This window comes from Mauremys mutica, chromosome 7 (assembly GCF_020497125.1).
Source record: "Mauremys mutica isolate MM-2020 ecotype Southern chromosome 7, ASM2049712v1, whole genome shotgun sequence".
Classification (NCBI taxonomy): domain Eukaryota; kingdom Metazoa; phylum Chordata; order Testudines; family Geoemydidae; genus Mauremys; species Mauremys mutica.
The window spans coordinates 65035493-65061939 of NC_059078.1; the positions used below are offsets into that span (position 1 = coordinate 65035493).

At 45.5% G+C, this 26447-nt stretch overlaps 1 protein-coding gene across 1 annotated transcript in view; it reads right to left on the bottom strand.

Moving 5' to 3' along the window:
- Positions 1-10650: 10650 nt before the first annotated feature.
- Positions 10651-26447, bottom strand: part of LOC123374889 (dual specificity phosphatase 29-like) — a 39223-nt gene continuing 23426 nt past the window's right edge. Inside the window, exons 3-4 of the mRNA XM_045025275.1 lie at positions 17245-17465; positions 10651-12338 (exon numbers count right to left, since the gene is read on the bottom strand). Coding sequence (XP_044881210.1) covers positions 12091-12338; positions 17245-17465 — 469 coding nt within the window. The 3' untranslated portion in view covers positions 10651-12090. The remainder of the gene's footprint in view (positions 12339-17244; positions 17466-26447) is intronic.

A 26447-nucleotide genomic window follows, 5' to 3' on the forward strand; every position in this document is an offset into this window, starting at 1 on the left:
TGTTTATTTGTCATGTTTTGAAACATTTTCACATATGTCCAAATACTTGGCAGGATTTTAAAAAATAGTGAATTTGGTGTAAAGTTGCTATTTTATGGAAATGCCTCTAACTTTACATTTTCATTCCATCTGTAGATTTTTCTATCTTTATAAAATATTGAAGTTATTTTTTAAGGGGAAAAAAATAGAGCAGTAGCGTGTGAATAGTTCAAACTAAGCTTACAGATCGCATGTAAAAAGGCAAAAGTTATGTGTCTGTTTATATTGCTTCCTTTTTTGTAGCCTTTGTACCTGTACAGAGTGACTGTAAGGGCCGAGCAGAAGAGGCTTGATACATGTGTAAAATAGGACCCAGTGACACTCTTGTATTTATCTGTTATCTTTTTAGTCAGTCACTTAAAAAAAAAACAAAAAACCAACAACCCCAAGCTGTACATTTTAACATAAAATAAATTATGATGAGCCATTTTTAGCCTCTTGTGTTTGTCATAGTCTGATGTTGCATGGGAGATTATCCTTTTGCCTTACCGTGTTCTTTACAGATCTCTCTGACTAGGGTGCCTGATCCAAAGCCTCTTAAAGTCAATGGGTTTTGGATTAGGCCTTTAAAGGTTAAATGTAGATTACACTTCACAACTGCATATACTTTGTGAAAATAAAAATATCTAGGATAATTAAAAAAAACTTGAATAAAACAAAATATTCAAGAATTACATATATAAAACATTACAAAAAATTAATATTTAATGAATGTGAAGTGCTTTTCTTTAAAAAAAAAAAGTTACTTTGTTAAAAGGCTATTTTATTGTAGTGTACACAGTGTTTGTGCTGAGCTGTCTCTCAATATTAAAACTGCATTCCCTTTGTCCTTTTGACTGTTATCTTCAATGGAGAGTTATCCAGATTCCAAGATGTTTTGTACATCCAGAATTGAACTTTCCTCACAGTTTTGTATATTTAAACAACTTTGTCCTGGCAACTGTAGATATATAAAAATTGAAAATGTCTAATAAATGCAGTCATCATGAAATGTCTGTCAAATCTAGGTCAGGTGCATGTGAAACAAAACCACAAAAAAGAAATATTCTTATGAGAATTTCTAAAAATGTTTCTACACTTAAAGCTGGTATTGATATTTTTTTTTCATAATTTCAGTTTTAAAACATGGTAGATGTAATAAAAGCATCAGCCATCTTAATTCATCCTTGAAAAACAGATATAAAAGAAGCTTCATAGGTGGGCATTTAACTGCTCAAAAGTCAGAAATGTGTGTATTACTTAACAAAAACAACACACCTTAATACGTATGGCCTTTGTGGTCAGATTAAGGCCCTGGTTTTGCAGGCTCTTACACATGTGAGTATCTTTATATGTCTAAGCCATCCCATTTGAATTTGATGGGGCTACTCGGGTGAAGTTACTTCACATATGTAGGTGTGTGTATGAACAGGTGCTACAGTGGTTGTGAGAATCAGAACTTTGAACCCCTGCCTCTTGGGAGTTTCAGCTGTCAACCAGAATGCTGCATTAAGGGCATGATTCTGCAAAGACTTATGCACATGCTTAACTTTATACACTCTGAATAGTCCTGTTGAAACCAGTGGGACTATGCATAGTGCATAAATTTAAACACCTGCCTACATCTTTGCAAGAGCAGCATCTGCCATAATGTTTTTGCCATAGCCTCTTTATTTTTAGGGAAATACAACAAAGAGAAAGAGAAATGAAGAAAACACTGCTTATTTCAATGTGTGATGGGAGATAAACACGTGCAGGATTGTGTGTGTAAGTTTCTAAACTCTGCAGCTCTGTGTGTTAAATGATTGCACATTGAAATAGAAGCAGCATATTATGTGACTTGTATTTGTATATTTATATGAAATCAAAAGTAAAGACAACTGGGCCTTACCCACTGCTGTGGGACTCCAGTTTTACAGCACTGTAACTCATTGGCACGCCAGGTCCAACTGTTGTTTTAGTGTGTGATGCTCTGGCCTTGAGCCTGCTGAGTCTCGAGTATTGCTAGAGCTTTGCATTGTAATATATGATTGAAAGTTTCATGGAAAATTGTGTACTGTGTGCACACAATAAATACTTTTCAAATACTTAATTTCAAAAACAAATTAGTTTCAGAAGGACAAATGCTTTTGACATCTTTTGAGTTCTTCATTTGTGACATTTATATGCTGACAACTCTGCTTTGTAAAACTCTCCTATCTCCCTAAACAGATCTGCTCCCTGTGTATATTAAGTGTCACTCACCTCTGCTCACTTTAGTAACAAAGAAGTTTTCACTTCCTTTTACTCCTGTTATCCCTGCAGAACCAACATAGCAAAGAGAATATCAGATGGATTCTCTTCCATTGAGTGGATCAACAGAATTATTTGCTGACTTGTAATCCGCGTTCCCTGTGGAGGCCATGAGTTTTGCACAGATGCTACTGTAGGAATAATTGGAAGAACATGGGGTTGCTAGAGTGTGAAGAGGGCCTAGTTAGGACAGCAGAACCTTTTATTTTGGCTGGTGGTGTGAAAGATGGAAAAAACCCGCCTGACTCTGAACCTCTGGTGAGTTTGCATGGCTGGCACTTAGGTCAGATCTACACTCTCAGCTTGTGCTCGAAAAGTTATGTTGGTCAGAAGTATAAGGTGTGATCCCTGATTGACATAGCTGTAAATAGTGTAGATGCAGTTATACTGGCAAAACTGCCTTTGCCAGTATAGCTTATTTTGCTGTGGGAGTGGGGGCTGGAATAAGCTATATAGCCAAACGCTCCTAGTGTGGCCAAATATTTCGTTTGTAAACCGAGCCCACTTGACATGCAAGCCATTAAATCCCAATGCATTGAAACACCACTCTCCCCAAGATGCCAGTTTTGCTCAGTCTTTTGTCAGTCAATCACTGGTAAGTGATTAGCACTGCACATTAAGTTTGGGTTAGTTTAACCAAATTAGGAAGAGCCAACATGCGAGCTAATCCTGTTGGAAGGATTGTAATATCAACAGAAAGCATGTATTGTGTAATCACTCCCAGACACAAAAAGCTTTTAATAATCCCACTGTCCTTAAATCTGCACATAATGAGTTTTTACCTGTAAATTAACTAGCTGTCAATCAGATTGGCTGATACAAAACTCCATTTGGTATATTATGTATATATAGATAATGAGAATGGTGACAGTGGAATAATCCAGCAAGCTGCCATAAGGGAGGGGTCACCCTGCTGCATCCTATGGCTATTTGAATTTACATATTACTGGTACAAAAACGGATAACTGATGCAGCAAAGGTCTTTTGATTGATTGTTTTTACACATAGGAAGCATACATGTGTCTAGTAAATCCATTATTATAGTGATTATTGGGGACTGGATGGCTTGGGGGATTGGTAATGGCAGATGAAGACTTCCCCTCTCTCAGTGCAAATGAAGCCCAGATCAGTAATGATCAAGAAGGTCAGGAAGCGGGAGGGTTTTGTGGCTAATGTGCAGAATGGGGTTTTATTTCTGGCTGTGCCAGAACCTTTGTATGTAACCTTGGTATGTCACTTAGCCTCTTTGTGTTTCGTTTCCCCCTCACTAAAATAGGGATAATGAGTGATAAGCTTGAATAACTCATGTTTGTAAAAGCACATTGAGATACTCTGATGGAAGGTGCTATAGAAAAAGTATTTTCTGTTGCCTGATTGCCACTGCTGCAGACTATTAGCATAGTCCTTTTTCATTGTCAGGCAGGTGGCAACCAATTGTGATACAGCAAAACGCCGGTCCTGCATCAGGATACTGGATGTTTGTTTCTTTCTCAGCCAATTTGCTTCCTACCTCTTATTATGATTATTTATATGTATTCTCACAGTGCCTTGGCGCCCCCGTCATGGCCCATTGCGCTAGATGCTATACAAACACAGAACAGAAAGACCCAGCGAGCTGACAATCTAAGTATAAGACAAGAGATGGCTGATGGAGACAGACAGATGGGGAGTACATGGAAACAATGAAACAATATTATCTAACTGGACAAGAGAGGTGGGGGAACGGCAATAACACACCAGCAGAGTGACCAGTGTCATAGTGGCAAACATGATGTTAGTTCCGCAGGTGTTAGGGTGTGTTGTTTAAATGGGTGGCTTTACATAGGAGGGGTGAGCTAAATGGAAAGAAAAGGGAAAGGGAGTGGAGGGGCAGAGGGGAGAGCAGGGGAGGGCAGATATGGAATAAAACTGGTGAAGAGGCTGTGGTGGTGGGAGTTGGAGCAAACAGCCAATCAGCAGGGCAGAGACAACTTCTACCGGTTTGACTGGACTGTCCAGAGGACCTTGAGTTGGCTGTTCCTGCTCCTGCCAGCTGGAAACTCTGGCTGGCTGCTCTTGGCACCATTTTTTATAATCTCTTTCCCACACCCTTGTTAGGATGATGATTTTTCATTCTTGTGCAGAACGTTGTATTGATTTTACTCACTGGACCAAGCACTAGTTTCCTAGGGAGCAGCACCCAGAAGAGTCCTCTAGCATTAGATGGAGAACAACCAACTTGGCCCTTCCTGTGATATTTTTAGAGCCCTCAAGGTATTGGACTCTAATCCGTTCCTTTCAGGAGAACTTGTTTTTATCTTTATGGTACGACGGCAACTTGCAGATTCCTAATAGGCAAATGGCTCAGATCCTGTGTTTTGCAAGCTGATGAGTTTGCTAATAGGAGAAAACAGAGAATTAGTCTGCAAGACTGCCATGTGGCAGTCCCTTCCCACTATTAACAACCACTGTAGCAGGGGGACTCAGCTATATTCCTAGCATGGGCCACATTTTAATACATGGATTCTTCTCCTCCCATTGACTGTGGAAGAACATCCCTGAGGTAAGTACGGCAGTTGCTTATATTGGAAAGTAATCTTATGGAAATATTTAAGTTTCTTAAGATGCAACAAGCTTCTGGAAATAAGGAAGAGCCAGTGTGTATTGCACAGACCAGTTGAGAATCTCTGCATAATAGGCTTGATCTAGTCCCTGGGTGCAGCTTGCAAGCAGTGAGCCTTCGGTCTTAGGAGCACATGATCCATTGTTGTGCCAGATGGATACATTTAGTAATTTCAGCATTTGCTTCCTATCCCTGGTGGGGAAATCACTACTCACAAACCCAATCGATCCCCATCAGTAGCAAACAGGTCACAGGAAATGGAATTTTTCATCTGCTCTCTCCTTCCAGTGAGACTTGTGCAGACACTCGCTTGTCCCTCAGACCCAAGAGAGCTTTGTTGTAATACAATTTCCAGTCTGTTTTTCACAATAAGGGACATACTAACAAACCAGCTACAAATCCACTTCTAGCTAGGACAACCACCAAACTGGCCAAGGACAGAAACTGAAACAGCTGGTACCCTGGCTAGGGGAGGATGAGTTTTGTTTGATCCTCACTGGCTGCCACCTACCAGAGTGAAGTGAGGACGATGATGCATTCCATCTGTCTGCATGGTCGACAGGATGACCCATAAAAGTGTGATGGGATGTGTAGGCCTTATCAGCAAGAAGAGAAGAAAGTCTACAGCTGTGCGCTCTAAGTACAAAGATGGTCAGGATACTAGGTCTGGGTTAGCTGTCTCAAATTAATTCATTGCTCCTGTCGAAAAGGAGGTGCACACTGAGAGATTGACCTGGAAGGTCTTTGGGAGGGAGGAAGGGTAAACTATATCCTGCACAAAGCCTTTGTGAATGCTTTAGACCCAGAATTTTCTTTCTGAGGTGGTTTGGAGTGGCAAAATATGTACACTACATGACTGGTGGGACCAGCCTGTGTTGTGGCATGGGTGTTGCAGGGGGGTGGATGATGGCTGCCCAGGAGAATGAAGAAACAGGAATCCCTTTCTCACCATCTGACGTTAGAGCTACTCAGGTCCCACAAAGAGCAGGTAAAAGACATCCAAAAATACATCTTTGAAACACACTTAGTGGCAGTCGGTTTGTAAAGTCCATGAGCGGTGCTTACATGAACTCAGTTCCAGACAAGGCTCCTCAGGAATGTGGTATGGCTCTGCCTCTTCCCAGAGACGTCGCCAATAGAGCAGCTTCTCACTGACTTCAAAGGCAGAATCTGCCCCATCTGCTTGAAATGCTTTGTCCCACTTCCAGCTCGCTCTCCCTGCTTCGATTCCACAGCCTCCCTGTAGTACCCTAATTTGTGGTCCACCTGGTACAGAAAAAGAAAACGCTCTGGTTTCCTGTGAGGCAGTTATTTCCCTGGGCCATGAAGATGAGCCTTTCTCTCACTGAGATCTTGAGTTAAACGAGCAAACTCCTGAGGAGAGGGTGTTGATTGTGTCCCTTTGAGGGTGTCAATCAGGTATGGAAGTAATGTGGTTTGTTTTAGTCTTCTGTCTTGACTAGGCGGAAAAACATCAAGGCCTGGTCCATGCTGCAAACTTTCACCATGTCTGAATGTAGTTCCCAGTGCTAGTATTAGGTGACACAATGCTGAATAGGGTTTGGTGGGCAGAGTAGGTCGGCACCTTTTGTGTCAGTTAACACAATTGTTGGCAGCCATGTTTGAGCATGGTAATGTTTTGTAGTGTGGCCCAAGCCCAGCTCCTTCTTCATGAATATAAACAGTTATAACTGAGAGCATAGCAACAGCTCTGTCTTGGATAATGAAAACAATATGGTGGTTTGTAAATGTTTTATTTTCCATCCTCAGGTTAACCTACACTGTCTTTCTTCAGTGTGTTTTTCTCTTTAAAAAAGCAGACATGCAGAACCTCATTAAAACTCTTTATTTGAAGCATGGTTGTTTATAATGTTAAGTATAAACCACTCCTTAGCAGCTCAAAGGAAATAGCAGTTTGCTCAAGAGAGAGAACGTATATTGTTTGAGCAGTTAAATTTGTTTCACGTGCTGCTCCAGGAGAACAAAGCCCATAGCAATAAGGGGACGTCTTTCTCTCCTAATTTCGTTCATTGTCTTGTATCCCAGTCAATCGTGTGGTAGACAGGACCTTTAAACTCATTAGGAGCAAGCCTTCTGACATTTGGGCGCTTCGAACATTTAGCAAAAGCCTGTTAAAACTAGATGGTGCTACAAACAAGAGATGTGCTATGTGTAATTTTGGTAGTATTTCTATTCTCTATTTTTTGCTGTGCTCCTGACCTCCTCAGGAGATGTTGGGGGTGGGGGTTCTTGTTGGTTTTTGTTTTGTTTTGTTTTTTGTGCCCTGTTCCAAAAGCTGCTGTGCAGAATGAGAGCACGACTCTCTTCATCTGTGTGTTCTCTGCATGCTGCTCTACTAGAGCTTGTCATGTGGAAAGAGTAAAAACAGAGAAGCCAGGAGATGGTTGGTTGGCTGGCTAGCTAGCTAGCTGCCCAGCAGCTTCCAGGTCAGGAAACCCTCCAGCACTCACTTTGTGTGATTTAATTGGTCTATTTGGTGGGGGTGTTGTGCTGTTGCCCATCACTGTAGCATCTGAACACCTTCTGTGTAAAATAGATTGGGAACTGTATCATCCCTGGTGTACTTCATGAAGTCTCTGGCTCTTTCTTATAGAAAGTTCTGCTGGGGTAGGATTTGGGGTAAGTGGATGGTTGGAACAGGAGGTGGTTTGAAGTTGTGACCATCAGTTATGGAGGAAAAGCGTTATTAAAGAGGAAGTGATTGCAACATTCCTAAAGGCTTTTAGACTTTGAAGTCATCTCCTGTCCTCCAGAAGTTCCTTCTACAGCCAGATCTTCTTGGGAATGCTTTGTCCCTGGTTCTGGCATACTTCATGCTGGGCTTTATGAGCTGCATTGTTCCTGACTGTCCTGGTGGCAGATGGCTGACAATGCAGTGTGTAACATAGGTGCATGCGGATCCATTCCTGGCTTTGATGATTATGATCAAAGCTCTAAACTGGGACCAGCAGCTGTCTGGGGGACGAGGAGGAACTGGAGCAAAGGCTAGATACATTCACAGTGGCCTAAGCCATGAAGGTGATTACTGCCACATTTTATACCAGCTGGAGCCTGAGTGCTGTTCTCGCCCTCACCTCCTGATATAGTGAATGACAGGAATCCTGCAGGACCAGCCTGGCCAGATCCTCATCCCGGAGGGAGAAGCAAAGGTTCCTAGAAAGCTGGAGGCGGAAGAGGGATTTTAGTTATTGGCACTGGCATGGCATCCAGCCTCATTGGCGAATCAGACAGGATCCCGAGGCTTCATGTCGCTCTGACACACGGAGCTGTGTGCCTTCCCGGGGCGGGTGGGACTGTCCCTGCTCGTTCTCCAAAGCATCACCTTGCCGAACAGCTTCGCTTCAGCAGGAAATGGGAGGGTTACCTGGGGTCTGGGGCCTGGAATATAGTGTACCCTAGAGCTGCATTCCTGGGCTGGGAGGGTTAATGGAGGGATAAAGAGAGGTGCCTAGTGAGGGAGAAATGGGTGCCTCATACTGCAGTAGTTAAGAGAGAGGAGGGCTAGTTAATGGTACCCAAGGCAGTTCCCAGCCCCACGTTTAAAGTGCTGTGCAGACATTAATGTTCAAGCACCTTGTGAAGTAGGTGTTATCCCCCTGTGAATAAAAGGGGGAAACAGGCAGCGAAGTTAGAGCTTGATTACACCTCTCAGAAAGCTGAGGGAGCTGGGGTTGGGGAGACCAAGTTCCCAGGCCTGCCCAGAAATGCCCCTTGTGGTGCCTCCTTCCTGGCTGGCATCATCCATGTCCCCTCTGCCCTACACAGCCACTCAATGACTGCTGCAGTCTCCTGGCACCCTCTCTTCTCCCCCAGCCCATCCATGCACCCTGGCTGGTGATGTGTCCAAGAGGTCGCAGTCTGTGCCAGTGGCAGAGCTGGTGATAGAACGCAGGGGTTCCTGGCTCTTGCCTTGTGGTTATTTCATAAGACAATGCAACTTCCCTATGGGCAGGGGAAACAGTTGTCCGGTGCTGGAGTAATCGAATAAGGGTTGGAGGAGAGTGAGGAGAGAATTGGGTGCTCTGTAATGCAGGAATTGGTGAGGAAGAGAGGTAATGGAGGGGACTGCAGGAACTGCTGGGCAACTTCTCTTCTCTGGCACAGTGGAACCTTCTACAATAAGGATATAGAGACAGAGCTTCTTGGGGGCTAGGATGAGATGGCAGAATAAGCTCCTACAGGAGCAAAGGGCCATCCCAAACCCCCTGCCTTCCACTCTCAGCGCAAAGTGTATTGCTTTGACTTTGCTTCCTCTACCCTAAACATATTATGAACTGCGTGTGTATATTAAAAAAAAGAAAATCCAGAACACAACACTCCTCTGCCCACCCATCTCCCCCTGGGAAGAGAAAAAATAGGCCAGACATTAGTCATGTTACTTAATGCACCCCTGGAAGGGGCTCAGATACTGCCGTGATGAACGTGGTACGGGAACCTATATGGACTAGCACAGAGGTGGAGGAGAACCCAGAAATCCAAACAGAGGGAATGTGCCCCCCGCACTGCCATAACTGGGGGGATGAGGAGCTGGGGAGAAGAGATGGGGGAAGGAAAAAGGACCTTGCAGTAACTGGTAAAGAAGTTGGAAGAGGGATGGCAGGGTGGCACTGATCATGCAGCAGTGGGGAGAGCTTGGGATGTTTCATTGGCTTCCCAAACTCAGTTACGACAAATTTCTTGCTCTTCATGTTGCCATGTTTTCTACAGCAGGGGGCTGAAGCAATGGGCAATGGCCTCGGCCGCTGCTCACAGTAGCTACCTGTTGAGAAGTTTGCGAGGTCTGACGCCATCTTGAATGTTCCCATTTGAAATGCTGTTCTGGAATTTTGCTCCTCAATAGCAATTGGAAGAAAGTTGATGGTAAGAGGCTTTATGAGCGTCAAACAGCTGCCCAGAATCGGTTTACCAAACCGTATCCTGCTGGAGTTCAGTACTGCATATTCAAAGAATAGATTCAAGCTTTAGGATGCTGGAGCATAGCTATGTTTTCCAGGTGACTTGCATCCAATCGCTGAGAGAGTGTTTGGTGCATGACACCCCCTCTGGACCAGCCCCCAAACTGTTCTCAGTGATTATCTTCAATTGTATTCCTGCAAATCAAACAAGACGGACGTGATAGCGGGGAAGGTAGGAACAAAGTGTAAACTGACCATTCTTCAAAGAAGCAGACTGAGAATAGCAAACACTTAAACAAAGTGAATTTTATTTTCCCCAGATTAGATACAAATCATATCTCTGACCCTTCCCATAAACGTCTGCTTTTGGCCTTGTCAAAGAATAATAGCCTCAATAGATGGAACTGCAGTAGGCACCATTTGTTACAGCGCTGGTTCGTTTCCAACAGGACTGGCTATAGGATTTTGGGGGGGTTGAAGGGAGCCTGTGCTTGGGTACAGGGAGCTAAACCCAGAGTCTCTTTTTTTCTACCCCACTATGGGCAGTGGGTATAATAGGCCAGGAAAGGCTAAGCCTCCCCTGGTGCAGCCGCCGGTGACCTGCCACTGGGCACCTGGGCCATGGTGGCCTCGCCTCTTCCCTGAGGCCCCCACTGCCTGTTGCTGCTCCCTGGTGAGTCTTCCTCCTCTCCTCTCCTTTCCTCTCCTTCCCTCCCCTCCATTTCCCCCTGCCCTTTCCCCCCCACACCCGGAGGTCCCCGCTGCTTGCTGCCTCCCTCCTCACTCCCCTTCCCCCACAGGAGTGGAGGGTGAGGAGGGATGTGGCAGGCTGGGTCTTGCAGTGGGTGGGGGAGTGAGGAGGCGGCGGGCAGGAGGTGTCTCATGGTGGGCGGTGGAGTGAGGAGGCGAGCAGCAGCAGGTCAGGGAGTGAGAAGGCAAGTGGTGTGGGTGAGGAGCGACACAGCAGGCAGGGAGGTCTTGCGGTGGTTGGGGAAGTGAGGAGGTGAGCGGTGGCAGGCAGGGGGATGAGGAGGGATGCGGCGGGTGGGGGGTGAGAAGGCGAACGATGGTTGGACAGGTGGGTCTCATGGCAGGCGATGAAATGAGGCGAGTGGTGGCAGGCAGGGGATGAGGAGGGATGCGGTGGAGTGAGGAGGCGAGTGGCAGCAGGTGTGGGGTGAGGAGAGATGCGGCAGGCGGAAGGGATCTTGCGGTGGGTGGTGGAGTGGGGAGGTGAGCAGCAGTGGGTGGGGGGGTGGGGGTATCACAGTGGGCAGGGATGAGCGGGGACATGGTGGACGGTGGAGTGAGGAGGTGACTGGCTGCGGGTGGCGGGGTGAGGTGAGGATGAGGAGGGATGCAGGGAGTGGTGTGTGGGGAAGATCGTGGGGGAGTCTCGCAGCGGGCGGGGGAGTGAGTAGAGATGTGGTGGGCGGCAGGAGGGGGGCCGAGCAGGGTGGAACGGGTGGAGTGTGGGTGGGGCTGCAGGCGGAAGAGGTGAGACAGAGCTAGCCTCCCCCAGGGGAGGCTTCACCCACTGCCCATTTATCCCGCCCCAGTTAGTTTAAAGGAGGATTACAGCTATGGGTTCTGGCTCAGGCTTTGCAAGGCTGTTTAGATCTCCTATCCCTCTCTCTAGATCCTACAGCATGGACTCACAAGCTAGTGAGTGCTGAACTGGCAGTTATCATAGGGTGCGTCACTATATGGAAGGTTCTGCTAACCCAAGGAAACACAGGTGAAGCTGGGCTCATGCTTCCTTATTCAGCTAACACATTATGTATGTTGTGCCATGGGGTGGTTATATTTAAGTAAATGTGTCAGGCTTTACATGTGAGTTTGCTGTATACACAAACGGTATTAAAATAACAGCTGTTCAACATTTATTGTCATAGGGCAGCAGGAGCAGCTGGGCCTGAATCGCAGTTCATGCACTTGCAGGCTTACCCGATCCTTTACGTACCAGGCACCACCCTTCTAGTTCTTATAGAGCCACTGCCTTCCATCACAAGTTCCTCCTTTTTCGCTTCGTACAGCAGAGCCCTGAAGAACAGCACTAAAATGAGGGGATTCTGTGTTATGCTCCCTAACGAGATTGCTTCCTCTCTCCATTTATCTTGTCTCCAACCTGAGATTCCCTTTAAGGCATTTCAGATGCTATTGATTCTTCCCTCTGGACTTATAACAAAGGACTTTTGACAGTATTGTTTTCTCTTGCTAGGTGTTTTTCCCCGTAGCAGTAACCCCAGGGCATGAGAAATGCTAGATCTCTGTGCCATGCGCCTCTCCATTGACTTGGATGCTGTTCTTGGCATTTGTCCTCTCCAGAGCCAGCTTTATGTCCAGTCCTCTCAGCTGTTTCAGGAAGCCACGGTTTGGGAGGATGCATCGGTGCTGCAGCACTTGCTCAATGGCGTCAACCACTGTCATGTTCTTGTAAATCATCAGGTAAGCCAAGACCAAGGTGGCAGATCGGCTGCGTCCCATGGCACAATGAACCAAGATCTTGTCTGCACGAGTGAGGAGAGCAAATACAGAGAAGGCTTTCAGATCTACCAATAATAAACACTCTCCCCTTCTCTCGGGCCTTCCGCCCGGAGATCTTACTGCTTCCCAACCATTAATATGTTTTACAGCCTCCTTGCCGGGCAGGTAAATACCATCCTCTTGTACAGGCAGGGACTGTGAAGCACAGAGAGGTCAGATGACTTGCCCAAGGTCACCCAGTGAGTCCCAGTATAGAATCTGGATCTCCTAACGCTTTAACTGGAGGATTGCCAATTTACAGCCAGGCGGGATGGGCTGCAACGCGACAGTAGGTAGCCAGCAAAGCCAAGCTGCAGCCTCCCCTTTATTGGGCTCCCGCTGGTCCATGATTTACTGTGCTTCACTCATTCTGCTGAATCAAGGAGTGTGTGCTCTCTGGGTGGGGAGCAGAATTAGGAGGCGGGGGTCCAGCGCCAGTGAGGTGCTGATGAACCAGATACTCATGCCCTCCAGGAGGATGAAAAGGATGTGTCCTCTTGCTCACTCCCAATACTTAGTCAAATAATACTTAGTCCTGCCATGAGGTCCCTTCCAGTTCTAGGATTCTATGAATACCAGGGGCCAGAGAGGAGTTCCCTGCTCTGCCTCAGACTTTTGGTGTGACCTTGGACAAATCACTTAATCCCCCTGTCTCATATCTGGGGATGACAATTCCTTTCATTCCACCCTGTTTGTCTTGTCTGGTTAGATTTCAGCTCTTGGGATCGGGGCTGTCTCTTACTGCGTATAGGCAGCTCTAGCACAATGAGGAGTCAGTCTCTGCCAGAGCCTCTGAGCGCTGCTGTAAGGCAAATGAATGAGAGTGGGATGTCCTCCACTGGCAGCAGTCAGGGGCCGGTGGAGGAGAGTGAGTGGTACTGGGCCCTTTCATGTGCTGCAGGAACTGATGCAAAGGCTTCTGGGCTACAAAACCCTGGGAGGAGGAAAGCTGGGGTCGAGTTTTCCAAGTCGTCTCAGAGTCCGGGTCGACAGATTTGGGCTTGTGTATGGCAGGAGAGATCCTGCTCAGGCTCTGAAACCTGGCGAGGAGGGTGGGTCTCAGAGCCCGAGCTCCAACCCTAGCAGGAATGTCTACGCTACTAGTTGCAGCACTGTAGTGTGAGCCCCATAAGCCTAAGTCTGTAGTCCTGGGCTCTGAGACTAGCTGCCAGGGAGTTTGGTTGTTTTTTTAAATCAGTGTACCCTAATAAAGGCAGCATCTGAAGCTCTGTCTACTACAACCTCCTATGGCCAAATAACACCACAAACACCATTGCAACGCCAGAGGCATTTTTACTTTGTCGGCTACATCCGGTGGGACCAGGCTTTGACTCCTAGCAATTCGTTCCTTGATGCTGGGAGTGGAGGGGCTGATTTCCTGGCAGGAGCAGCACTGTTGTGTCATGGACACATCAAGAACTGCCAGCACAAGGGGATTAATGGTCACAGTTTGCATCTTAATCCCGGCAGATAGTTGTAGAGGCATCATGGCAGATTTCCAGCCTCACTGATAACAGAGAATGATAATCCCTTCTATCATTACTCTGAATATTTGAAACAGATGAAAACTCCCATTTGTTCAGCCCTTCATTCTTGCTCGAGCCTCCGGTTTGTAAATGGGCTGGGGCAGAATGGTGGAGTAAATGACTGACAGGAGGGGAAGGCTGAGGGATAAAGGCTTTGCTTGGGGAGCTGGGAAATGGAGAAGAACTTTCTGGGCATCAGTGGCAAGAGGAGAACCTGTATTTTATGTCATGTAAAGGAGAGAGAAAAATGTGCATGTTTCTTTGGAAATTGCAAGGATGGAGAACCTGTCTGCTGTGTGTGAACAGTAAAGATCCTGGAGGACTTTCCATAAAGATGGGAACTGCTGGGCCCAATTTTACAGTGGGTGGGTGGGTGGGTGAAGTGATGCCTGTTTGTGTGTTGATGTTCAAATGCTTTGGGGTGCTAATCTATCTTGCTAAGCTCCTTGTGTGGCCATAGTGTCTGGATGCCTCACAATTGCACTGTATTTATCCTCTCAGCACCTCTGGGAGGTCAGGAAGTGCTATTGGGGAGCCAGGGCAAAGAAAGACTAAGTGATTTGCCTGGGGTCTTACGGCAAGTCTGTGACAGAGCAAAGAATCAAACCTAGGTTTCCCAAGCTACTGCCCTGGCCCCTGAACCATCCTTTCTCTACTACTTACTCCAAAATCTGGGTTAGGAACCTGGGGGGCATTACTAAGACAAGCATGCTGGGTGGTTATACTCCTAGGATGCCTGGAATTAAGTCAAGCATGTGAACTATGCTAGGTGGCTAAACAGAGACTGGTCTTTATCGAACAGGGTAGTTATGTACCCTTGTGTAAACTTTCTTTAAAGGCTGATCCCTTGCACTGATGGGAGTATGTGCTGCTTGGCTAACTGCCTCTTATCTCTTCACACGTCCTACGTCTGTAGCCCACTCTTTGAATGGTGACAATGCCTACTACAATACTTCTGAAACTGCTGTATCAGCAAAAAAGGCCCTAAATCTATTGCAAGTGTATGTTTGACTGAATGCATTAGAATGACCATCCTCGTCTGGCCAAGAAGGTGAGGCTTAATGGTGCCATACTTGGCTGCAGTATGAGTAACATGTACTCAGTGCCCCTTGTTTCCCAACATGAATTTCTTCGCATTCTTGTCCTCTCTTCTCCAGGGCTACTACAGGCAATGGTTATCTTTATATCGCTAGTGTACGTAAGAACAAAACACAACTCTCTGTCCCTGTTATTCAAACACCTTACCAATGCAGCAGCCAGAAGAACAGCTACATACAGCAGTGTCAGTGTTACACATTTAGTTACTCTTGAATTCAGAAGTATTTTAATAAGTGAATCACTCCATTCTCTGAGTCAGGTTTCTGTATAATTGCTGCATTGATGCTTGGTCGAGCCTCAGGGCTTCATGAGTGTTTGATACCGCCTTGAAACTGGAAGCTTTGAGGTTGAGCCTTGCGAATTGCTCTGAGTCTCTCCCCCTACCGTTTATCAGCACACAAGAATGTGCTAAGCTTCTCAGGGCTTGTCTATATGGAGCAGCAATGCGCACAACAGGGCTTTGATTTCGAAAGCGCACTAGTGTGCTGTGCACTAACAGGTCCATATAGACCCTGCTTGTGCACTTTAATGTAGTGCTGTTGAAACAGTCTTTCTCTCTTGACTTCTGTGTGTTTACTATGTTTTTCATGCTGTGCTGCAGAAACAGGAAGGGGAGGCTGCAGGATGGAGCAGTGAAGGCTGTTAAGGACTTGTCTGCACAAACATTTTGTTTGTGGCATGTTGGGGTGTGCCTGTACCCCACACAAGCCTGCTGTGGGCTAGGTGTCTGGGTGCACCCTGCTGGCACATGTTAACAGTTCTTTAGAGCACTTTGAGCAAGTCCCATTTTAAAGAAGACTGGAGCAAAGCATTCTAATGAACTCACTGCGTGTCAGCAGGGAGCACGCAGATAGTTAATCTGTGGCAGGGTAGTGTGGGCTAGATTCACACCCCATATTGCCACAAACTCCATGTTTGTGTAGACAAGCTCTTTAGGCCTAAATCCCTCTCTAGGAATGTGATTAGAAGTGAGGCTAGAGATCAGACGCTTTCAGCCACCCAGAAAATCTAACTAGTCCGCACGCTTTCCAGAAGCGGTACTTGGGTGGAGTCTTGTCAATTTTAAGTGGCTTTCTTCACTTATGGACCTCTCTTCCTTCTAAGAACATGAAATCTTAAAGCAGCACATAATGCTACTGGCACTTCAGTTTTAAAATAGTGATGATAATGTCTTTCTGCCTTAACAAGGGGCAAATTCTGTAGCTGAGGACTGTACTTGTTGAAAGCTTAACACCTGGCTGGTTGTTGGGGGTATGCCAGGTAACCAGCAGCTGCTGATCTAAACAGCCAAGTTGACAAGAACACAAGTTGACAAGAGGTTGGAAACTTGATATGTGGCCATCTGATATTAAAGGCTTTGTAGGTCAGCAGGAGGATCTTAAGTTTCTCTGCTGCCTCCTGGTAAAACACCCTGTTGAGATTTTTAAAAAAATAAGAACTGGAGTAAATGTTGAAAGACAGTGTGAGGTCGCGGCCGTGGTGCTTCACATCAGCTTAAACCCTTAGCTAGGATGCTGCTGGAGGTCAGCAAATAATGAAGTGTAGTAATCAAGCTGGGAAATTACAAAGGCTTTAACTAATGTTTCCAGATCTGTGCTGTCAAAGTGATTTCAGTCTCCTACGGCTTGGAAGATGACAAAATAAATCCCTGTTACAGCTTGGAGATGATCTGATGGCAAAAGTACTAAAGTGCTTTTATATGTCTCTGTAGCAAACCTAATGCTTTAGTGTGAGAAATGTTGAAGTGACAGCCTTGGAGACTGGAGTCCTACATACACAGGATAAGTACAGCCTGGGCAGATGTCCTGCTAATAGGCCTCACCGCTAACTGGAAAGGACCACCTCTAGGAATGGCAGACTAACTCCGTGGCCCATTGAGTTCACGACTTTTCTCCTGAGATTGTTTGTTTGCTTCATTGGAGTGTAAAATGAGTGCTGCTTGTGCTAGGGACACCTGTCTGCCAGGGAGATGGGCCACTGTTAAGCAGCTATCAGAAGGTAAGGACTCTTGGATTGCTATCAAATCCCATTGATTTGAATGGCTGAAGTGGCTGTGAGATGATCTGACCCATATACCAGCACTGACTTTCCCAAAATGACCAGCTCCATTATTAGCCATTGCTTGTTTGTCCTCTGCTGGTGGTCCTTGACTTTCTCTGCCTGTTTCACCCCCTGGGAGTTGGCTACTTTTGATGAATACTCATGTGCACTGAGATCAACTGTAGCAAACAAGGTCTTTCTGACTGTATTCTGCCCCCCTCCTTACTTCTCTGATCTTGGAGTGCAGCTTCAATGAATTCAGCAGCTGAATAAAAGAACTGGCTGAGGTCGAAGGTGGTGAGATCATCTGCTTCTACCCCATGGTACTCAATGGCCATGTCACCATAGTAATCTGGTCCTGTGTCCACATTCCACCGGCCGTGGGCTGCATTGAGGATGTGGGTGAAGCCGGCTTTCTCAAGGCTGTAGCGATCTAATGCAGTTTTCCTGTTAAACAAATGTCACTGTCAGGTGTGTGAATGGAGCTCTCTCATGCTGCATCTGCTCAGAAATATTTCTCTTATTTCGCAAGTGATAAACCACAACAACACTGACGATACTTCAAAGAAACAGGCTGATCCCCTGACTTTACACAATACCTTTCATCCCAGGATGTCACAAACAAACTGAGCTGCCTAGCAGCCATATGCTGTGAGCTGTTATCGGTTCTACCCATTTTACAGGGGGGAAACTTGAGCTACAGAGAGGTTACGTTGACTTGTTCAAGGTCGCAAACTGAGCGGCAGAGCTAGAAATAGAACCCATGAATCCTTCCTCCCACTCCCTGGCTTTAACCATCTGACACATTCTTTCCCATCATGTAATATGACAGGACTAATCAAAGAGTCAGTTACAAATGAGGATTAAATTCAGGTAGGGTTCACATGGCTCTTCTTACCTCTGTAAGAAACGTAACTGCTGAGATTTTTCTCTTCTACAGTTAGAATTAAAAACTTGTTCATGCTCATGTGTCCAGGGGGTCTAGAAGCTCTGTCAGCATCCTCCTTGCTGCCATGTACTAACAGATCACATTAAGGTGTCTCAAGACAAAAGCACTATACCCGAAGATCACATATCAGCCATTGATTTAGAGCTGTAACCTCTTTAGAGAAGTAAAAGTGGATATTTCCTACTCCTGGAGTGAAGAGGAATTGGCTCCTGGGATGAGGGGGAATCTGGAGGGAGGGGAGGGGAATGAAACTGAAAATATTCAAGCTTCTTAAACTGGTCAGGATGTGCAAAGCTAATGCTTCCCTTTCCATGCTCAGACACCCAGGCGTGCTGAGGACAGGACAAGGGGCAGCCCAACCTTCAGTAAACCTGTTGATAAGGACGACCTATTGTTTTTTTATTATTAATGTGGCCCTCGTGCCTAGGAGCCTTAGTCATGGATCAGGGCCCCAGTGTGCTAGGCGCTGTACAAACACCCAGCAAACAGATGGGCCCTGTAAGGATTGTAAGGACCCAGTATGGCTGTTCTTATGTTTTCAGTATGAATCTTTTATCCTTTCTTCCAAACCCTGTTGGCTAGCAGATACAAAAAGGAAATTCTAATTGTACTCGCTGTATCCGAGCACGCACAAGTGTGGTTGAGAATTCCTTGAGGGATGCAGAAGAGCTACTGCTGCATCCAGGCACATCACTCTAATTGCTCCCACACAAGAGCACTGTTTAGCGGCAGTGGCTAATAAGCTGCGTGTGTTTTATACATGGTAAGACTGTGCGGTCAGTTTCTACTGTTGTGTTACCGTGGGCTCTTTGTTTTGGTGGGTTAGCACAATCTAGCAGAGTCCCCAGAACAATTACAAAGCCGCAAGCTCAGTGAACAATGGAGACACAGCATTGTTATTGGAGGAGAGCCGAGAGTCAGTGCAGTCTCCTGCTGCTGCTACTGCTCGAACACACTTTCATCTATTCCCCCAGGCAGGAAGTATGCTCGCCCCCCTGAACTTCCTCTCAGAGCTACTTCCTGAGATGGCCTGGTCCTTCCTCTCTGGGAGAAGCCACAGAACTGGGTGAAATTTTTGGACTGAAATGTTTTTGAGAAAAATGTGGATTTGGGTCGACTGAAACATTTTGTGGCTTTGTGCAGAATATGTCAAACTGATTCAGAGGAAAATAAAAACTAAAAATAATTGCAAACAAATCTAAACATTTCATTTCTATACTAACTTTCACTTTTTTTATTCAAAATAACTTTCAGAATTTGTTTTATTTTTATAAATTTAAGAACATTTAAAGTATCAATATTTTTGATAGCATTGTAGCGGAGGTACTCTGTGCTCATTAGGTCTGTATGTGGGGCACATCTACATGCAGCCCCCAACAAGTGGGACACTAAAGTTGTATGAACTGTAACTGATTTCTCAGTTCACTGGCAATTCTGAAAAAAAAAATTATCATCTTGAGTTGATCCGAAAACATTTTTTGAAATTTTCAGCAAATCAAAACCAGAATCAGCTCAGAATCAAAACATTTCAGCCGATGTTGAATAAAATGTTTCATTTGACCCAAAACAGTTTTTTTTTCTGACTACTTGATTTGCTGAAAATTACAAAAATAATTTTGTTTGAAAGATTGATACTTTCAAAACAGATGAAAAAGTTTCTTGGGGAGAAGGCTAGGGCTGGTGACTTAGCCTACTCTCCTGAGTCTGCCGTGCCTGAGGTGAAACGCAGATTCTGCTTTCAGGTTTGGTTTTCTGGTGGTCCTCTCCCCCCCTCCCCCTGCAACCCTTATGGGAAAAAAAATCTGTTTTCCATTCTTCAAGCTTGGCCCAACAAACATGGGGAAATGATGCTTTCAGTTAAAAATTCTGTGCTCAGTTAGAACCCCTGCAAGTGGAATCCTTGCTGAATAGCAAGTAGAGCCACACAGTGGTGAGCTCCAGCCGGTTCGCACCGGTTCGCAGGAACCGGTTGTTAAATTTAGAAGCCTTTTTAGAACCGGTTGTTCCAGGACAACTGGTTCTAAAAATTTTTTTAAATTTAACAAAGGCTCCGGCAGCTGTCCGCCTGGCCCCGGCCCCAGCTCACCTCCCCCTCTCCCCTGAACACTCTGCCCTCCTCCTCCTCCCCCTCCCCTGCTTCCTGCGAATCAAATGTTCGCGAGAAGCCTGAAACAAGCAGCAGGCAGGTAAGCTGGGCGGGGGGCGCAGGACAGCGTGCGCGGCCCAGTCCGGCTCCACCTGAGCGGCTCCCCCTGGCCCTGGCTGAGCGCCCCAGCCAGGTCCCAGCCAAGTACCCCTGGCTCGGGCTGGTCCCGGCTGAGTGGCTCCGACCCGGCCCAGCTCAGGGACCCACGGCTCCAGCCCCAGTGCCGGCCGAGTGGCTCTGGCCTGGCCCGGCCCAGGGAGTCGGGCCCCGCGGCACCGGTCACGGTCCAGGCGGAGCGGACCCAGTCCTGGCCCCAGGCAGTGTGGTAAGGGAGCAGGGAGGGGGTGTTTGGTGGGTTGTGGGGGGGTGGATAGGGGTCAGGGCTGTCAGAGGGCAGGGAACAGGGGGATTGAATGGGGGCAAGGGTCCCGGGGGGCAATCAGGAAGGAGCAGGGGTTGGATGAGGTGGTGGGGGGCAGTCAGGGACAGAGAGAATGGGTTGTTGGATGGGGCAGGGGTCCCGGGAGGCCATCAGGAATGAGAGGAGGGGTTGGATGGGGCGGCAAGGGGCAGTCAGGGGACAGGGAAGGGGGGGGTCAAGAGTCCCGGGGGGGATGTCATGGAACATGGGGGGTTGGATGGGGCACGACTTCCTGGGGGGGGCACAACCCCCTCGTGAGGTGAGGAGGAGGGAACCTGTTGTTAATAGTTTGGCAGCTCATCACTGGGGCCACATTGTAGTCAGGGTCAATGGAAAAATAAAGATTTACTGTCCATGAAAGGTAAAGTCAAATTTGGATTCTGCAAATGCAGCTCAATCTAATAAATAGCAGTTGAATTAAACAATGTACATTGTTATTGTTCTGAACAGAGACAATGCCAAACAATATGTCACATGACAGACATATTAACATTTGACACTGCAACATTCATCTGGGATGTAATTTTCCCGTTTCCTTGACTGGGTTCTCAGGAGACTGTCAGAAATTAATGCCTTAAATGCAAATATTAGACAAGGTGGTGAGGTAATATCTTTCAGTGGACCAACTTCTGCTGGTGAGAGAGGCAAGCTTTTGAGCTACAACGGACCTGAAGCAGAGATCTGTGTAGCTCAAAAGCTTTTGCATCTTCTATCCTGGGACCAACACAGCTACAACACTGCAACCAACTTAGATGCAGATACTATACCAATAGAGAGCCTTAATTATAATCCATTGCATGGCTCTAGGATCTCGCATTTAAGTGTTCAGTGGCCGTAATGTTTAGTGAGCACACAGGAGTCTCATTTGTCAGAGTGAAGGCACAGTGCTTTTTTATTAATTGCATCAGTGCTCAGATAAGTCAGTCTGCTCAGGCTCCAGGAAACATTTAGTGTGTTCTGGGCAAGCCCAAGGGTTAATACAGGGTTTATCATAGTCACTCCCAGATTAGCATGGTATTTTTATATCTGCATAGTCACTTCCATTCTACTTCTCCTTACAGTACCTAAATGAAACCTCCCAGGGCTCTTTAGATTTACGGACATGGGGGTCTATGATATTGGAGCTGTCCACTGGTATACTTACTGCAGTATCCTGGCAACAGACAATGCCTGAAGTTTCAGTGGAAAGCACTCATCTTTGCCCTTCCTTTTTCCCAAGGCATCATGGGCAAGCATATTTTGGGGCTGGGGCTAGAGGATGGAGTTCCTTCCTGGTTCCTGCTGTTGACTATCTTACGACCTGAAGCTTTAGTATAATTTTTCTTGATCAGTTTGGACTAACCCCTTATATTAGCAGAAGCATATTGGGTATGTATTTATTCATGTAGCTGTTCTGTCAGTTGAGATTGGATGAAGAGAAGTAACTGAACTGTCTTAAACATTACAAATGCTTACAGTGTGATAAACAAAATCTGTTATCATTGTGAGCCCCTCTTCTGCTCTGAATTAATCATAGATATAAGATACAGAAGAAACATTCTGACGTCTGTCTAGAAAATCATCCTGCCAATGAAGGGTTATTCTCTATCGTGCTCTTTAGTGCTTTGTGCAGGCTGATGTTAAATTGTCTGTCATCCTCACCTTCCTCTTAGCTTATCCTCTCAGGTCAACTGCTTTAAACTCTGCTGTATTGAGTGCTCTTCTATGGACTTGTTTGAGTTCAGAACTGACCTTTTGCAAGCAAGGTTACCACAGAAAAGGACATTTATTCCCACTGGTGCCTGTCCCATAACCAGTTGTTTAACATGGGCCCAGATCAAACCCTTCCTTCTTTAGCTGCTAAAACTAGAAAACTTTCAAATGTGAGTGCTCAGAGTTAAGCATTCAGATCCATTTCTGGGCATTAAGATGCCAGTTTAGCAAAGCACTTAAGCACGTGCTTAGATTGCATTTACTTCAGTGGAATTTAAGCATGCGCTTTATTGAACTGGTGCCTTAATAAATGCCCGACTTTCAGTGGTGCTGCGCACCTGCAGATCCAATTGTGAGCTCTCTGCACCTCTGCAGGTAAGACTATATATTTAGATGCCTCAATATGGGTTTGGCTGCCACCGTCTGAAAGGGTTGGTTGTAATTTCTGTAGAAGGCTTATACCAGGAACTTTTCCTACGATTTCTAGTATGTTGCATATTCTGCAGGGCCAGGACTTTGTGCCTTTGTTCTGTACAGCATTGAGCACACTATCTTTGTGAAAAATATAAATGGTTAAATCACTCCACAGCCACTGCTTCCACCTCGTACGCTGTTTTGCTTTCCTCTTTAGAAAGCTCCAGCAAGATTAAATGGTGTGATTTCCCTTTCCAGTAACTAAGCTGTGTTAGGTCCTTAACAGGACCTCTTCCCTCCGCTAGCAAGAGGTTCTATATTTATAACCTGCTCCTATTGGCTTAAACTGAAGTTTTGCCATTCATAGTAACAAAGGATCAGGTCCTCAGGCCAAGATTTTCAAAAGTGACTAGTGATTTTGAGTGCCCAACTTGAGATATCGTAAAGAATTTTCAGAATGTGCTGCAGTTTAGCCCTTTGACAATTGGGCTCTTTTAGGGTTGCCAATCCTCCAGGATTGCCCTGGAGTCTCCAGGAATTAAAGATCAATTTTCCAACTAAAGATTGTCATGTAATGAAACCTCCAGGAATGCATCCAACCAAAATTGGGAACCCTAGGCCCTTTTAAGGTGCTTCCAGTTGAACATCCAAAAATGGGCCTATCCTGCAAAATCCTTCAAACTTTTCTTTTCCATGATACCTACAAAAAACCTTTACAACAGGTAGGCTGCTGGTAAGGTGAGACCACTGCCGATCATACTGACCAATAATGTCTCATTGTTTCCTTGCATGCCCCCATCTGTCTGTCTCCATCTGTGGTCTCATTTCTTATACTTAGTTTCTAAGCTGTTTGGGGCAGAAACCATCTTTTTTCTGTTTATACAGCACCTGTACAATGGGGTCCAGGTCTGTAACAGGGGCTCCTAGGTTCCACAGATAATAAATAGTAGTGATAGGTTTTGGTCTTGCTTTAACTAAAGTGACTTGATTGTCAATGATCTTGAGGTAACTAACATGATTGTAAATTCTGATGTAGAAGCTCATGCACACTTCTGAATGCAAATATTGTTCCCAGTCGTAGCTCACATAACCATGACCAGGAACAAACCTTTGCGCAGTGCCCACACTAGAATTTACAAGCATCTCAATTAACTCAAGATAACTGGTAAGCAGTTGGGCTGATTTACAGTACAACCTAAAACTTTGGTGTAGATGTACCTGTAGAAGCACCAACAATCACGAGTCACTTGTGAAAATCTCAGTTCATAGTTTAGCTCCTTTGTGTTTTAACATCATCAGAACTCTTGGGTGTATCACAAGGGGTGTGTGTGTGTGTTTCCTTTTGTTCCATCTTCTTCTTACACCACTACTGTAGTAATAGCATTTTAGATGAAAGGGAAAGAGTATGTAAAACATGAATACCTACCAACAACCAATTGGGTAAGGCAGCTAGTGAGCGAGGGCCATACAAAGGCTGTTAGTGTGAATTATAAACCTTGTTCAAGGGTTTATAATTCAATCCTTCATTTGTTTTGAGCTAGCACATGACACACAAGTTCTCCCTCTTGCAATTAGCTCTCCACCTCAGTTTAATAGTCCAGCTAAGAGTTTTCTGTCTTACTCCCTCCCTATGTGATGCTATTGCCTTATAAATGTGATAGATATTTCTATTTCTCTGGTAATAATTGAACATAAAGCCACAATGCCAGAAAAAGTTCGCTCTAAATGCCCAGCATAGGTGAAACTATCAGCATTTGACATCCTCCAGTTGCTTTCATTTTACTCTTCTGGGCCATCTGTGTGTTAGCGCTTGATTTCTTTTTACATGGCACAAGCCATTATGATCTTCAATGTCTGCCTTGAATGCACTTCAGAGCAGGGAAGGTGAAGTACTGTATTGGGAGATAATTAGGAAAATGACAGTACATCTCAGCCTAGGAAGGGAGGCATTGAGTAAAGTTTGGGTCCCTGAGTAAAAACCCACCAGGCCTTTTAATAACAAGAGATATACTGGGTACGGTGGCCTTGATTTAGCAAAGCACTTAAGCGTATGCTCAAAGTCAAGCATGTGCTCAAGTACATCCTTATGCAGCAAAACCTTTAAGCAGGGACTCAGCTCATTACAAAATCAGGGCCTCTATATTGGAACATGAGGCAGATGGACCCATCAATGTGTTTGTAATGTTCTGTGACAAAAGGGGATGCTTGAGATAGGAATGACCGTCATATGGGGGAAATAGAAGACGAAATCCCTTTTTACTTTAGATTATATGCACACCTCAGAACATGTTGCCTAGTACTGAGTTGGGGGAAAATGGCCCAATCAAAAATATAATTCAGTTGCAGCCATTTCTTTGAAGAATAGTACTTATTTCTTTAAGCTGTATACAAGGACAAAAAGATGGTGCCCATCCAAGCCTGTGATCTTTATTTAAAATAAAAGTTCATAGCAAAAAGACAAGTACTGCTACAAATTCTATTTAATCCCAGCAACAGTTAGCTAACCCTTATTGCAAAATAAAATAATACTGCCCTTTCCTTTCTATTGTTTACCCCAACCCGCCAATGCTCTCATTGGCACCTCCCTCATGAGCACCAATAACCCAGCCTTCATTCATGCTTTAGTCTCAGCCAGACACTGGAGAAGATGCAACCACGCCATCTGGTCAGAAGAGACAGAAACACAAGCCGGGTGTCATCCACATACTGAAGACCCCACCGCCCATGATTCTCCATTCACTCTCCTAATGGCCTCACACACATGTTAAATGGGGAGGGACAAGATGGAGCCCTGTGAAAACCTCTGAGTGCCCTGCGGGAAGCAAAGTCGACCCTCTGAGATCACTCAACAAGAAATGCACAGAGCAACACTGTCTACTCCTCCTATAGCCCCCAGGTAAGTCAACAGCATTTCATAGTCAGTGCTGTCTGACTAGGCGGCTGGTGTATCTAATAGCATTATGGACACTCATCTTTTATCCAGCACTTGAGAGAGATCATTGAGCAACACAAACAGCTGCTTTCTTAGTTTGTATCATACTCAAGTTAATACTCAGATTGACAAGGGTTAAGAAAATCTGAGGCAATGAGATACTGTGGAAGGAACTGTCTCTTCATAAATTTTGAAGTATTTTTAACCACCAAGGGAAGACTAGGGGCAGGGCACTTATTTGCCAGATGTTCAGTGTCAAATGAGGAATTCCTGAATATAGACAGTACCTCTGTTTCCTTAAGAGTGGTCTGCAACCTGCCATTACTAAGGCAGGTGTTGACAATCTCCACTAATACTGGGCCTAAAGTTTCCGCAACTTCTCCTGCATCTAGAGTAGCGCTGCTGGCTGAAGATTAAGTAGAGATAATGTAGCATTTGTCCCCCACAAGGCATTGCCTTGTCTTCACAGATGCATGAATTGGAGCAATTTTTTTCTCTCTACAAACTAGCTAGCAAGCTCTTCACAACCAGAGGAACTCATCAGTTGCTGAGTGGGGAAAGCCAGGGTTCACTGGGCAATCCAGTGCCCAAAGCAAATCCACCGACTGAGGTTTTGTAGATGCTGTGATAGGCAAGGAAACTCCTCTTAACCTTCCCCACATCAAAAGCATAAGAGTTTTGAAACATTTTTGACACGGCCAATTTATTTCAGACTTTGACACTCTTCCTCATTGCTTCAACTGTTGCAAATCAGCTGCAGACCAAAATGATTTGGGAAGAGGACTGGCAGGGTGAACTGCCAGTGCTGCTTGTATCTTGGCATTTAAAGCTAAAGTTCATATCATCGCTTTTTGTCCTTGAGAGATTTTTTTGTA